The 14,968-nt window shown below is 38.7% G+C and overlaps 1 protein-coding gene across 18 annotated transcripts in view; it reads right to left on the minus strand.

Moving 5' to 3' along the window:
* The window catches only part of DTNA (dystrobrevin alpha), a 287,362-nt gene that overhangs the window by 79,405 nt on the left and 192,989 nt on the right, over positions 1–14,968 (minus strand). For all 18 annotated transcript variants that reach the window (XM_054017111.1, XM_054017102.1, XM_054017107.1 and 15 more), the window contains one exon: positions 4,167–4,380. In XM_054017111.1, coding sequence (XP_053873086.1) covers positions 4,167–4,380 — 214 coding nt within the window. The remainder of the gene's footprint in view (positions 1–4,166; positions 4,381–14,968) is intronic.

Raw genomic sequence — 14,968 nt, forward strand, 5'->3', positions numbered from 1 at the left:
ATTGAAGCAAAGGTGACTGTACAAACATAGCAGCCTCTACGTGTTAAGCAACAGTACAACAGAGTATTGAGATAAGGGAATGCTGGAACTAGGGGTATCCCCTACTGTTGCAAAAATTGCCACTGGCTTTTAAATTGTCAGAGTGGAGCAGAAAGTCCTCTTTTTACTGCACTCTAGCGCCAAAAATGAGTATGAGGCCAGGTTCCAGTCCAGGACTTGAGCCTGCAGCCCACTGGCCCAAGTATGAGAGTGGTACCAAATGAGCTGCATTGACACCTGTTAAGCTATCCAGTTATATTTATGCTGAAACTGCCATAAAGAAAATAAAAATAAATAAAAATAAAAATAAAAATAAAAAACGCAGAGACCAAAAGGAAATAAATTAGTATCTTCTGAATGTTTTGAAATTCAAAAAATTTATCCCATTAGAGGGGCACAAAAACTCTGATTTCATAGTTGACTAGACATGAAACACAGGCTTTTAATCTATACTATCACTTCCAAGGGGAACAGAATTTCTTCAAATAATTATGGGGGCTCTTAACACCTTAATCATGGCAGTGAACTCTGAATTGTCACAGCGTATAATTAAGAGTTTCCTTTCTTAGAAATATTTCAGTAAGGAAATTAATTGGAATCAAGCTGAGCTCTTTCATTCAACTGAGCAACATGTATAATGACCAAATCTCTGAACTGCACTTTTTGCAGGTCTTCTTTTTTAATGGTTAACAGGACTATATAACTTGCATTGATTAACAAAGCTGGAGAGAGCAGAGAATTTAACATTTTGCGACTCTGAATGGAAGGGAAATGAGAAGCTGCTTTCAGGACAGGTATTGAGCTTCTCCACAGATTGACTTTAATTCTAGAAAAGACATTTGTTTAAAGAGAGGGGTGAAACCAAGCCCCTCCAATTATGTCTTGTATCTTTTGTAGCCTGGAAACAGAAGCTTGCTTCCTAATACAAAAAAGAAGAACAGGAGTACTTGTGGCACCTTAGAGACTAACAAATTTATTAGAGCATAAGCTTTCGTGGACTACAGCCCACTTCGCTTATGCTCTAATAAATTTGTTAGTCTCTAAGGTGCCACAAGTACTCCTGTTCTTCTTTTTGCGGATACAGACTAACACGGCTGTTACTCTGAAACTTCCTAATACAGGTATCCCAAAGAGCATAACAACAAGCTGCAGTCTCCAGGTCAATGAAGACAGCATCCACATTTCAATACTGAGTAAGTGTGACAAGAGGAGAGTTTGTAACGTATTTCACACTATCAATCGAGACCTTTTCAAGAACTATTGTAGTGGATTAGACCAGCATTCCATGTAGTCTGATATCATGTTTCTGACAATGGCCTACTCTAAATGGTTGAGAGGTGTGAACTAGCCATCCTGTTGTGTAATACTGTACCACAGAGTGGTAGAAGTGCAGACATTTCTTCCTGACCCCAGCTGATCATCTTATGCCTTGAAGCAGATGCAACTGCCCAATTTCCATGTGCAATCTCCTTAATTACATGAACAAATTAGGCATGCATTTGCCCAGTACACCTCTACCCCGATGTAACGCTGTCCTCGGGAGCCAAAAAATCTTACCGTGTTATAGGTGAAACAGCATTATATCGAACTTGCTTTGACCCCCCCATCCCTCCCCGGAGCGCTGCTTTACCGCGTTATATCCGAATTCATGTTATATCGGGCCACATTATATTGGGGTAGAGGTGTATTTGGAAATCTGACCTCCTTATGCGGTTTTGAAACATACTAAGCTCTTATCACCCGACAGTGAGTTTCACACACTAACTATACATTGAATAGATTCAAATGTCCTTTTAATTTTGACTTTTAATTTCATAGAGTTCCCTCTTGTTATTGTATTATCATTTATACATCTTTATTATTATAGTTCCTCTTATTTTTCTCCTTTCCAAACTGAAGATCTCAGGAAACACTCAAAATCTTGGAAAAATTGGGATTCAGATTATTAGGGCGCCCCTGAGGATACATAAAATTGAATGTCCGAGTTGGTTATATATTAATGTAAATGTTAATTTAAAAAAGATTCAATCTCCCAAATTAATTGGAGATGGAGGACCAGAAAGTGCAAATCTCCCCTCTAAAAACAGGGGTAAGAGACAGGCCTGTAATCCTTAGTTAACGAGAATAGGGTTACTAGGGGTTAAATTTATGATTTCAATGTGATTGACATCTACTTTAAGTTTCCTTTACACTGCTAGAGCAGAGTACAGGGACCTTGGTGTAAATATGAATCCGGGCCAAATACTCTAATCTGGGGAGGAGACATAGTCAAGGTTTTACCCAGCCTTACTGCCTTCTACTGGGTTTTACAGTATATATAAAAGCAGTACAATGCCTATTTTTCCCAAACATATTGCACTGTTTGTTTCTGTGCTCGGGCATTTACGGGAAAAACCCTGCCCCCTCTTGTACTGGCACACAGGGCCTTCACCACAGCAGAACCATGTGGTTCTTCTAAATAGGCAGAAGAAGCATGAGCAGAGATGTGAATCCCCTGCCTCTGAACCACGTCCCATGCTATACACTGTGTACTTGGGGCAGGAGTCTGATGGCTCTGCTGTTATGTGGATCCATGGGAGATTCTCTTGAGAAATGTGGGGGGATGACATACCGATAGGTCCCACCTAGGGCATTCCAGCTTAGAGGCAGGAACAGAGGCTGTGGAGCTGGTCTGAGGCCTGAATCAGTAACTCCCCAAGGTACTCCCTAGGGGTGGATCAGAGCATATGAACGTCTGATGTTTACAGGGAATGTAGAAACTCTGCCTTTAAAATAGATTCAATTTCACCATTTAAGAACTGAGGAGTAAAAGCCTTCCCTCCATTTCTCTTGTAAGGAATCCTGACATATGGCTGGTACCTTTACCCCGGATCTGATGAGCTCCAAAACAAACACATTATCACTGTTCTCACTTTCGCAGCCATCAATCTTTCCCTCTTTTTTACAGCAGGGGTGCAGTTTATGTGCAGCACCTTCCAGCGCACATGCCCAAGCGCTTTTATTTTCCTTCCTTCCTGTTCTTGTCAAGTCACGAATTCAAGGATTTTCATGAATTAAAATACCCCATTACGTGTTTTACTGCCTTTAAAAAAAAATATCCTGAAGGCTACAGTTTCACAACCTATTGAATTTTTTCCTTGGAGAGGGAAGGAGGGGATGCACGATACAGACACACTGCCTCTGCAGCTTTGTCATGTGGAACGACTGCCTTTCCTCCCCAGTTGTTACCATGGTGACTAAGCCATACCAGTTGATCTGGCTCTGAAAGGTGCACAATACCAAATAAGAAGTCCATCAAGTGTGCGTAAGGGAGGGGGGGAAGATACTTATTTTAATCCTTCTCAAACAATGTTTTCACCTGGTGCATTTTCAAAATATAAATGGTAAAGAGGTAATAGGCAATTTGCATGTGTCAAACTAAAAAGCTGTTCTATTTTGAGAATTCAAACTATTCAGATGCTTTTAAGAATGGCAATAACACATTCATGTCTCTGCATTCAATAACCATAATATGTATCTACACACTGTATATTCATCTATAATGTTAAGCTAGGAACCTGTCTCCATCTTGAGCTCACCCCTGTTGTACACATGTATTCTGACACATGGTCTAGGCAGTAACGGACAACATTAATTTTATTCCATCTCCTGATCCTTATCTTCTTTCTGCCGTGGTCTTATAACAGGCTGCATTACCAGGAACCAGAAAAATTGCTTGCAGCTGCAAGAACTTGCAGCAAAAATAAATAATGAGCCACTAACTTATGTCACTACCACAGAATTATTACAGTGGTTTCAATCTCCGATATTTCAATACATAACAATGCAAGATAAGAGTGGAGTCACTCTGCTCTGGGTAATTCTATTCCCATTTAAGCCTGAGTAAGTCTGGAGTAACTCTGTGGAACACACCAGAATTACTCTGGATATAATTGAGTATAAATGAGACCAGAACCTAGCTCCTTTACGCCAGTTCCCCTTGCAACATTAGCTCTATTTAAACATTCATTATTTTGGAAAGAAATTTTAGTTTGTTATCGGTTTTTCAAAGTGACACAACAAACAGACAAAACCCTTCCACTGATCAGGAAAAAGAGGAACTATACGGCTAGTAGAGGTAAACTTACGGATCGAAGGCTGCTAGCAGGAAGTTGAGCAGTAAGCTGATGGATTGCTCTACGTTGATCTGGTGAGTAGTTGGCATCCGTTTGTTGAGCTGGTAAAAAATAGTTGAAAGCACAGCTTCCAGACGAGCCACATTCAATTCTATGTTTGGGTCCAAGTTGTTTAATGCATTTTCTCGTAATGCTTCTATAACGTTCCAAATGTCCACCAGGTGTACTACGTACAATTTAAGAACAGTCATCAGATACTCACATATTGAAAAAAAACAAAATCGACTCATGCGCTAGTACTTTAGCATAGTACACATAGTTCAGGTGATATTTTACGTATAAATAACAAATGATTTTTTCCATCTTAAACCAATCCGGAGAAAATAGCAAGGAAAACACCATATCTGCTAATAAAATAATCATAAATAAAATATTAGTTTAGTTGAGATGTCATCAGAAGTTGTGAGGTTGGCTTCAATTCATGAAAAAAGCATTTCCCATTTAGGAAAACACTTAAGTGTGAATTTAAGTCCCATTAAGTCAATAGAAATTATGCACATGTTTAAAATTAAGCACTTACTTAAGTGTTTTCCTGCATCATAACTTTATGGGTAGCAGCTTGAAAATTACTCTTATTAATTTACAGAGCTGGTGGGATTTTAAATAATGGAGATATCCTATCTCCTAGAACTGGAAGGGACCTTGAAAGGTCATCAAGTCCAGCCCCCTGCCTTCACTAGCAGGACAAGTACTGATTTTTGCCCCAGATTCCTAAGTGGCCCCCTCAAGGATTGAACTCACAACCCTGAGTTGAATAGGCCAATGCTCAACCCACTGAGCTATCCCTCCCCCCTTTTTTCAAAAGTTTTTCAAAAGGTCCTAAGAAAGTTAAGTACTTTCTCACATTGACTTTCAAACTCAAGCACTTTTGAAAATCCTGTTCAGTAACTTGTACCAGAGTCAAAGTGCTTTACAAAACAGAATAAAGTATAACTGCATTTGGACAGATTAAATTATAGTTTTAAAAAGAAAAGGTACAGTAGTATCTTCAAATCATATTTCATTCTCTTAAATACATTTGCCACGTGTTTTGTAAAATCTTCCCTTCTCTTTAGATTCCCTGCCCAATCTAAACTTCACCATTCTGTCTTTTCACCATGGTAGCTTAAAGAGAAAAAAAAAAAATCCAAAATTTAGTGTCAGAAGGAAAACCTTGTGTGTATCTTGATGTTACTATGGTGACTTTATCAGGTCACTGCAAGTCAAAATTTCCAATGGTGGAGGATCATTCAATATGTTTTCAAAAATTGCTCTAGTTCAAAACTCTGGATTCATCCAAATTCGAATCCAAAGTACCATTCCAGCTGTTCTTATCCTTAGTAGCATTTGTTTCTCAACTGAACGGTTAATATTTTATAAGATGCATACAGTAAAGATACAAGGTTACAGTACAGATTTTTTTTATTAGTGATAAATGTTGCATTGTCCTAATATCTTACAACATATTGAGGTACATCTGCACCTTGGAAGAAATGCATATTATTATGAATAAAGACATCACCCTAATCCTCTTTAAATGGTCTGTAATTCTTTTTTTATATGAGGGGATTTCTTTATTTCTACCTTTTACAATAGCATCTACGGTGCTCTGCTCCCATTTGCATGTGCTGTAATGCCAATGGAGGGAGGGTAGAGAACGCAAACTTATGGCTTGTCTACATTACCGTCTGGGACAGGCAGCGATCAATCCATTGGGGGTCGATTTATCGCGTCTAGCCTAGACACGATAAATCGACTGCCAAGCACTCTCCTGTCGACTCCGGTACTCCACCAGGGCGAGAGGCGCAGGTGGAGTCGAAGGGGGAGCGTCAGCCATCGACTTACCGCAGTGAAGACACCGTAGCTGAAGTTGTGTAACTGAGATCGATTCCCCTCCCCCCCCCCCGCCCAGTTTAGACCAGGCCTTAGTGACAGCATAACCTCCTTGTATGTACTAGACAAAGACACTTTTGCTAACATATGGCAAGTGGAGCAGGAAAACACTGGGAAAGGTTGCATGATGTAGTTCTATGGTCAGACTTAATTGGTATCTTAGGTCTTTGTAACACAAGGAAATGCTTATAAGTGACCTTTTCAGCAGGTTAGATTGAGCAACCTCCTAGACTAGGCTAGGTAGACAGAACACACAGCTGGAAGTTCATTCCTTCTGATGCTCTTGCCACCTATCCTATTCTCCAATCCTCCAACTGGAAGAGGAGGATGTCACTCCAACAGAAGTGTTGGAGTGGATCCCAAGTCCCTTTTATCTGCACCTCCCAACTAGCTTAACTCCTTTTGGCTGCAACTAGCCACCAAGGTAAAGCCAACTTGTTTTAAAAGAAGCTTCCATCTCTTCAGATAGCCAGCCACCCCTACATGCAGTTTGTCTCTGTGGAAGTAGTAAATCTAAATACAAGTTTGATGACACGACTAGTACTTAAATCCAGATGCCAGAGTCAGGCTGGGGAAAGAAAGGGGGAGCCAGATGTTAGGCCAGCTGAGGGTCAAGGAGATGGAACTATCCACAAGCATTTTTTTTTTACTCTGACCCAGTAATGGAGGGGGACCAGACAGGCAATAGAAAGCAAGCTGCCAATTGATGGGACAGTTGGGCTTAGAATACACAAATTAGGTGGCCTTAATAAGAAGATAAGTGCAACGAGAAGGCAACAAAGTTAAGTGTGCAGTTTCAGCAGCAGTTCTAGACAAACATAAACAAGAGGTTTTCAGGCTTTCAGGGTGGTCCAGACCCCAGACCAACTGGATGGGCCAGCAGGCAACCCACCCAGCAATTCAACCAAACCAATCTGCATGGATCTTATACTTACTGCAATTGAGCTTCAATTAGTGCATTCTAGTGGTCAGTTAGCTGGTATATACAGGGCTGATGAGAAGGAGGGAAAGTGGGGACAACTGTACCAATACTGGGGCCCCAAGCTCAGTCCCGTCCCCCCCAAATGTCTGTAATGTTTGTGTAAATAAAATTAAATGGGAGAGGGTAGGCCCACAGTGAACATGATTTACCAGGGCCCAAAACTTCTCGAAGGGCGTGGGTATATACTTAGTCCTACTTCTTATTCGGCCAATCGCTAAGACAAACGAGTTTGTTTACATTTACAGGAGATAATGCTGCCCGCTTCTTGTTCACACCTGAAAGCGTGAACAGGCATTCACATACCACTTTTGTAGATGGCTTTGCAAGGTCTTTACGTGCCAGATATGCTAAACATTCATATGCCCCTTCATGCTTCAACTTGTAGGCTCTAAAGTTTTACATTCTTTTGTTTTTGAGTGCTGTTATGTAAAAAAAAAATTCTACATTTGTAAGTTGCATTTTCACAATAAAGAGATTGCACTACGGTACTTGTATGAGGTGAATTGAAAAATACTATTTCTTTTATCTTTTTTACTGTGCAAATATTTGTAATAAAAATGATAAAGTGAGCACTGTACACTTTGTATTCTGTGTTGTAATTTAAACCAATACATTTGAAAATGTAGAAAAACATCCAAGATATTTATAATAAATTTAAATTGGTATTCTATTATTGTTTAACAGTGTGATTAAAACTGCAATTAATCATGACTATTTTTTAACCTTGTTATTATTTGTAATTTTTAAATTATTTGATAGCCCTAAAAACCATCAATATTTTTTGTATTACAGAAAGATCAGTGGGCACTCAGGAGGAAACTTGATATCAAACATTCCTGTGCAGTACAGCGCTACGCAAAGCATATGTACCATGCATTTTCCAGAGACCTTTCAAAAAGGCCTCATAAGCATGAACAGCATGGATATTCATCTAAACCAAATCATCCCTCATTTGCCCAAATATGAAAAAAAAGTATGTCATTTTGCCATCAATGGCCAAGCTATATGTTACCATTATATCTTTGCAATGTCATTTTTGGAGTCAATGACAAGCAAAATGTCACCATTAGAACTTCTGAGACAAATACTATTTTGTTAAATTAACTCTCACAGATTAAGACATTTATAAATACCATCCTGGAGAGCTCCATATTCTAGTTGGTTCTTTTAAAGATAATTAATGGTTAGTGTAAACAAAACTCATTAAACTATTAATTCATTCTGATAGAGGTGGGATTAAGCAGATGAACAACCTACTACTTGCTGCTGTTCATTTCCTCCCCAACTAGTCCAAGCACTATTTATCTTCATATTGTTTCAATTTTAGTAACTAACTAGAGGATCAAGAGTAAACACACCATAAAATACAATTCAAATAATACAATGCATATTACCTCACAGAGCCCCAGACTTGTCATGGCACAGTCTGGGAAGTGATTCTACTAATCTTTATCCATGCAAATAGCCCCAATGAAGTTAATGAGACTACTTGTCTGAGTAAGGATTAGTAACATGGGACCCCCGGTTTCTAATTATGTACTTATAAAGAACGTATGTTCCAGTGCACATAGATCTTAAATATGTGCCCAGAACTTTAAATATCTTACCCCTTGCCAACTTTGATCTGACTGATAAGTGCCCGTATTGTTTATTAATAAAAATGCTTGTATAAATAATTTATATTGTGGTAGGCACTGTACAGTACAAACATAGAGTAAATGACAGTCCATGCCTCAAAGAGCTTAATCTAAATCTCAATAAATAACAGGTGATGAAGCAAATAAGTGGGAAGTTGGGACAGGAAAATAGGGGAACAAAAATAATGGGATGTATTAGCATAAAATAGCAGCGGGCACAATTTATAGCCACAACGTGCCACCTTCTACTCCATTTCAGCTAGATGATTTGAAAACAAAGCTCCTAACAAAACTACTGGTGATTAGGTATTTGTGGTGATGAGCAATGTGAACAAAAGGATTCACTGAACAGGAAAAAGAAAACCAAATCAGATATTAGGCAAAAAGACACTAGTCTAGCATGAGTATTTTGAATTCATGATTCAAAGACAGAGTAACTCTGAAACACCAAATAATGTGCCCTATTACAGAAGCACATTTAATTTTATTTAGCACTTTTTATATTCAGGTAACCCTGTGTACTATAGAAGGTGATAGAATTTAGACCAAAATTCTCTGCTGGTCTAAACTGGCATGGTTCCATGGAAGCCAGTATAGCATCAATTTATGTCTGCAGAGAATTTTGCACTAAAACTTAGACACTGGTACATTTATCTACAATGACCATGTAGGTAAAAATGTGACAGTTGCATTTACTAATAGCTCACACAAAACATTAGCCATTAGAACATATTTAACTGCGTGGGGGGAGAATGCTGAAGCAATTTGAAAAAGGTATTATGTTTCCCCACATACCAAGAAGAATATGGATGCCCAGTTGCTTTATATCTCATCCCTCTATTTTCACTCTTTTCAGGTCACTTTTTACTTCTCTCAACACTTTGTTATAATAAAATCTACACACCGAAAGAAAGTAAATAAAAACATATTTCCATCATTTTGTAATTCAGTCAACAGCTTAATTTCTGAATAATTTAGAGGAAAATTGTAATGCTTCACACTATAAATACATGAACCAATTCTGCTGGTTATGATCTTCCTTCCAGTCTTCAGCTGTCTTTGGTTTCAATGAGTTGGAAATCCTTAAATTTTTAATTTAGTGTTCTAGTGTACTGGTTATTTTCTGTTTGGTATTTAAAAAATACCTTTAGAAAACACCCCAATATATGAAATAAGTGTGAGAGAGATGGACTGAAACAACTCTCATTCATACTCAAAATAAATAAAGTTTTATTTACACAGAGAAATGACGTATTCTTTTCTATCATATAGTTTATTTAGAACTCTAGTGTGCCCAGGAGATATAATCTTAGATACATCACAAATCTGAAGGGAGTCAGATTACCTCAAGTATCACCTGTCAATAAAAGTCTGCTACCTGCACGTAAAAAAAAAAAAAAAAAAAAAAAAATTTAAAAATAATTGGTGTCTTTAAGACTTTTGAACATGAAATGGATTTGCTCACTCTAAAGTTCTAATCCTTTTTTTGCATTCTATCTGAAATTATGAGCTCTACTAAATTAATTTGGAGAGGGAGAGATTATATTTAATCACTGATGGGAAGTGACTGAAACAGGGGCTTTTATAATCAATTCAAATTTTCTTAACATACACTAGGTCTAACTAAATGTAAATTAAACACATACGTTCGATAGTTGAGAGAGAAATCTTACTCCACAGATTCTTGCTTGTGACTTTAGAAACAGGAACAACTTTTAAATAAATATCATTAAAATTACTTCCAAAACCAACATACGTATATATATTTCTTGAAAGCCCCAATTCAGCAAAGCACTTAAGCACATGCTTAAGTTTAAGTATAGGTGAGTAGTCCCATTTGAAGTCAATGGAACTTAAATGTATGTCAAATATTTTCATGTGGGTTTCATTAAATGTGAAAAACTTAAAAATATTATAAAATGGGCTAAGAGAATTCTTTTAGAGCACACTCTATGGAGCCTATCACATATCAGAGCACTAGAGCAGTTCCATCCTCATCAGTGCCATCAAACCACATCAAGTCAACCCAAACCAAGCCATCAGGCTCACAACATTGTTCATTCTCTCTTCTTCCTGCTAACAGCTTCACAATAGTGCATGCAACTAGATGCAGTTTCCAGCTAAAGCACATCTGTTCGTGGCCAGGCTGCTCCTCCCATCAATCTGACAAAGCACCTAAACTGAAAATCCTATCTCAGTGTTTTACCAGCAAGTAAACCAACATGCCAGACGCAATGGTACAGAACTTTTTCCATGCCATGACCTAATGACAATCTCAAGTGCTGTGCCAGGATGTTTATATTATATTCTAGTGTATCATACTATTTAAAAAAAAAACACAACTTCCAGCTTTTTGGAAAGGAATTAGTACTAACACATTCATTGCAATAGGCTAGTGCAGGGATTCTCAAACTGGGGGTTGCGAGGTTATTATATGGGGAGTCACGAGCTGTCAACCTCCACCCCAAACCCCGCTTTGCCTCCAGCATTTATAATATTGTTAAATATATAAACAAGTGTTTTTAATTTATAATGGGGAGGGGGTGTCACTTGCGATGTGAAAGGGGTCACCAGTACAATAGTTTGAGAACCACTGGGCTAGTGCACATATATACTGTGCTCAGCTTCCCTCTTATGCTACATGCACTTAAAGAAAGGGACCAGGGCCTGATCAAAGCCCATTGAAGTCAATGGAAAGACTCCCCTTGACTTCAGTGGGTTTTGTATCAGGCCCATATAGAACCTTTATGATGACCAAGCACTTAATCTAGATTTCCTTTGATCCCCAGAACCTCAGAGGCACCCCTTTGTTTCAGTTAGCTTTCTAAGCATGGCTTCCTCTTTTCCTGCTTCGAGAGAGTCATAGTTTTTCCAATGTTGTGAGGTGCATATTCAGTAGGAAGCTAAGGAAATGCAATTCAGATCAGCCTGCCCACGCTAACTGTGACACTCTAGAGTGAAGAAGAGCACGTTTATAACGGATGGAAAGTAAACATTAAGTAATGCTTTTTAAACTGAGTCACTCAATCAATTCATATTTATGCAAATGTTCCAGAGGTCCCATTCCGATAAGCAACCAATGCAGAAGATGTTTATCTGACTTATCAAAATCTTTGATCTCCTGTGTGGGGGTATACGACCCCCCCCCCCACGCTGGACAACAAGGGGTTAAGGAGTGGTTCTGGTCACAGCCAGCTCCACCCCGTCACACCTGCACGGCTGGAGGAGGAGCAGAGCAGCTCACTTGTTGGCAGACCAGGGAAGAGAACAGACCTTCAGCTCCTGAGGAAAGGGCCGAGAAAGGCAGGAGCTTCCCAGACAACCACTGACTGAAGGCCCCTCCCTGAGGGAAGGGAGGGCCAGCTCCTGATGCACCCTGAGAGGGAATAATTTCCCTCTATCTCTTACTAATTCCGTTTATTTGCATTAATTCTCTTTGCTTTTTGTTCACAGACTACCCCAGAAGGGAAGAGACTTCAAAGTGACCTGTTCGGAGGGCCAGGTCACAGGAAGAGGCAGGCCACTGCAGAGACGGAGCTGCCATTGGGATGAGACATCCAGCAGAGAGCGAGAACTGCTACACCATGCCTGGCCAGGAGGAGGTGCCAATGGTGATTCGACCCCTTCACCTCCTCCAGGTCCCAAGATACTTCCTCCCAACCTAATGCCTATATCCCTCCTACTTTGCCTGGCATGGACTAAAGGCTATTTTACTGGATTTTAGAGTTATGATCACAGGAGCACAATGCATAAACTCAGTCTGCAGAAGGCATTTATCAGCTCAGGCTCTGGTTATTACTGAGTTAATAGGAGCACCATTAAGTTATTAATGCACTGAAATGTTCTTTCTTTTTTCTTACTCTTGCATCACCCTGGCCCTCTGTGGCTTAGGAAGGAATAGGCTCCACTGCCACAGTAAATCCTTTTTCTTTTATGCCATAAAAGCTCCTTTTCCTCCCTGCCATTCTTTCCTGAAAATGTGAATTTCTGTCACTCAAAGTTATTTGAAAACTGAGGGGAGGTGATGGGAAAGGCACTTACTGGACTTTCCCGCCATCAGCACCAATGTTTGTCAATTTTTCAAAAGGTCGGGTTGAAGAAGCAGTTGTCACTTGCTCCTCAACCAAAGACTAGGAAAATGGTCACTACTTTTCTCATTTAAATGGAAACAGAGCAACCACCATTAAACCATAGATTCAAAAGCTGAACAAAGCAAAAAGTTCTATAAAATAAACTAAGTCTGCCTCTAGGTCAATCAACACTATGATTACAATGAAGTCAGAGAACTCAGTTACAATATAGTTGTCTACTGACTTGGTAACACCATGGTTAAAATCTGTAGTGTAGACAGATCAACTACCAAAACTGGGCTGAATATTTGAACATGCTCTTTCTTCATTTATAAAACTACAGTACAATATATGCAATAACAGAGCTACCTGAGCAAGTATTTCATAGCTATACATTTAGCAAATACCCATAAAATAGCAAATATATGGAGACAAAAACACGGATATATCATAATGTCCTATTATTATTCATATACCACCATGACACTAATCCATTTTTTAAAATGAGAAATGGGAACTCTGAAATCACAAGAAATCCAGGATCAGCCCTTTATATGAGGCAAAGGTTTCCTTTTTAAAAATGTATTTTGAAAACAATATCTGGAAAAATGCAATACAAGGGAATTCTATCTTGGAATTCAGGTGTGTTTTGTCACCTTGTAATGTAAAACAGTTCTCTCACTTCCCTTAAAACATACTGTATGTAGGTGAATACCACATCTGTGGTTCAAACAGCAACACTGTAGCCTTTTATAATTTTTAAATAAACACACTGTGTTCCAGATTATAAAAAAAACAATGTATTATAGGGAAAGTTCACATACAGCTCAAAAGATGGGGACCGGAGTAAGAGGAGGGGGAGGGGGAAGTGTCCACATAGTATTAAACAGTGATGTAATAACTGGACTTTGAATGAGGAAGTTCCTTATCAATGCAACATCTTCCCTTGATGAAACTGAATTAAGGGGACTTTAAAAATATATATTTTCTGACAAAATTTTAAAAAAAGGAACCTCCAATTTTAGAAGAAATGCTAAAAGATCAAGCTAAGTTGAAAGACTGCAGTAGCTTGAATTCGGTACTTGGCCTTTTAAGAAGAAAGCCACATTTTTACTGTCTGGCATAGCCATTGGATTCTGTGCAATATCTTCAGGCAGAAGTAATTCAGAAGATAAGCAGGACGTTGGGCATAAAAACCTTACTTTAACAGTAATAACCACTAGATGGCACCATGCATATTTTAGTAAGCCTGGCATATATCTGCTATCAGATTTTAACTGTATGTTGGCATTATGTCAGGCAGACCAACACAAATCAAACACTGTGGATTTCTGCGGTTCCCTCCAGAAAATAGCCTGGTCTGTGTATTTACATGGATAAACACAGTAAGCTTAGAGATTTGGCAGTGTGAGTAGCTTATGAAGGATAATGTACGGAACAACCTATAAAGAGCAAATCGATATTTTTTATGATGGCTTAAATATCGTTATCATGGTCAGAAAACCTCTTACAGCGTTATCTGTACGCTTTTTTCAAAAGTTAGGCCTGGAGACCACCACAGTTTTCTTTTTTATGGATCTATAAGATTTTTGATGTCAGAGAAAAATACAGGAAAATATCTAAAATACTAGGCCCAAGTCATTGTTGCCCTGCATGCTGTGCAGCCATTTATACCAGTACAAAATGAGTGCAGGGTATGTAAAATGCGACCAAACCAGAAAGTTAGTATTTTGCACCCACTTTGCACTGATGTAAACAGTGTTGCCAACTCTTGTGATTTTATCGGGAGTCCCATGATATTTGGTGTATTTCTTAAAGCCCCAATCTCTTGGAATCCTCTGATTCTGTGAGGATCTCAATTTTCATTTTAAAAAAAAGTTCCCAGCCCCTATGGCTGCAGCAAAAAGCTTGAAAATGTTCACATGAGTGTGCACTAGAGGCTCAGAAATCAAAGGGCAAATAAAATGAATGCAAAATCTATTATATTTTAAAAATCTCATGATTGTTTAGCAGATTTCATGATTTTTGGGGGGGGGGGTCTGACTCATGATTTTTTAACATTAAGGGTTGGCACGAGGCACAGAACAATAATGAATTGGGCCCAAATATTCATTGTAAAATAAACAATGTAATATAATTTCTGTGCATTCACTTAGATGGCTGGAATTCTTAAGCTGATCCAATTATTTTTGC

The sequence above is a fragment of the Malaclemys terrapin genome, chromosome 2 (assembly GCF_027887155.1).
Source record: "Malaclemys terrapin pileata isolate rMalTer1 chromosome 2, rMalTer1.hap1, whole genome shotgun sequence".
In the NCBI taxonomy this organism is placed as follows: domain Eukaryota; kingdom Metazoa; phylum Chordata; order Testudines; family Emydidae; genus Malaclemys; species Malaclemys terrapin.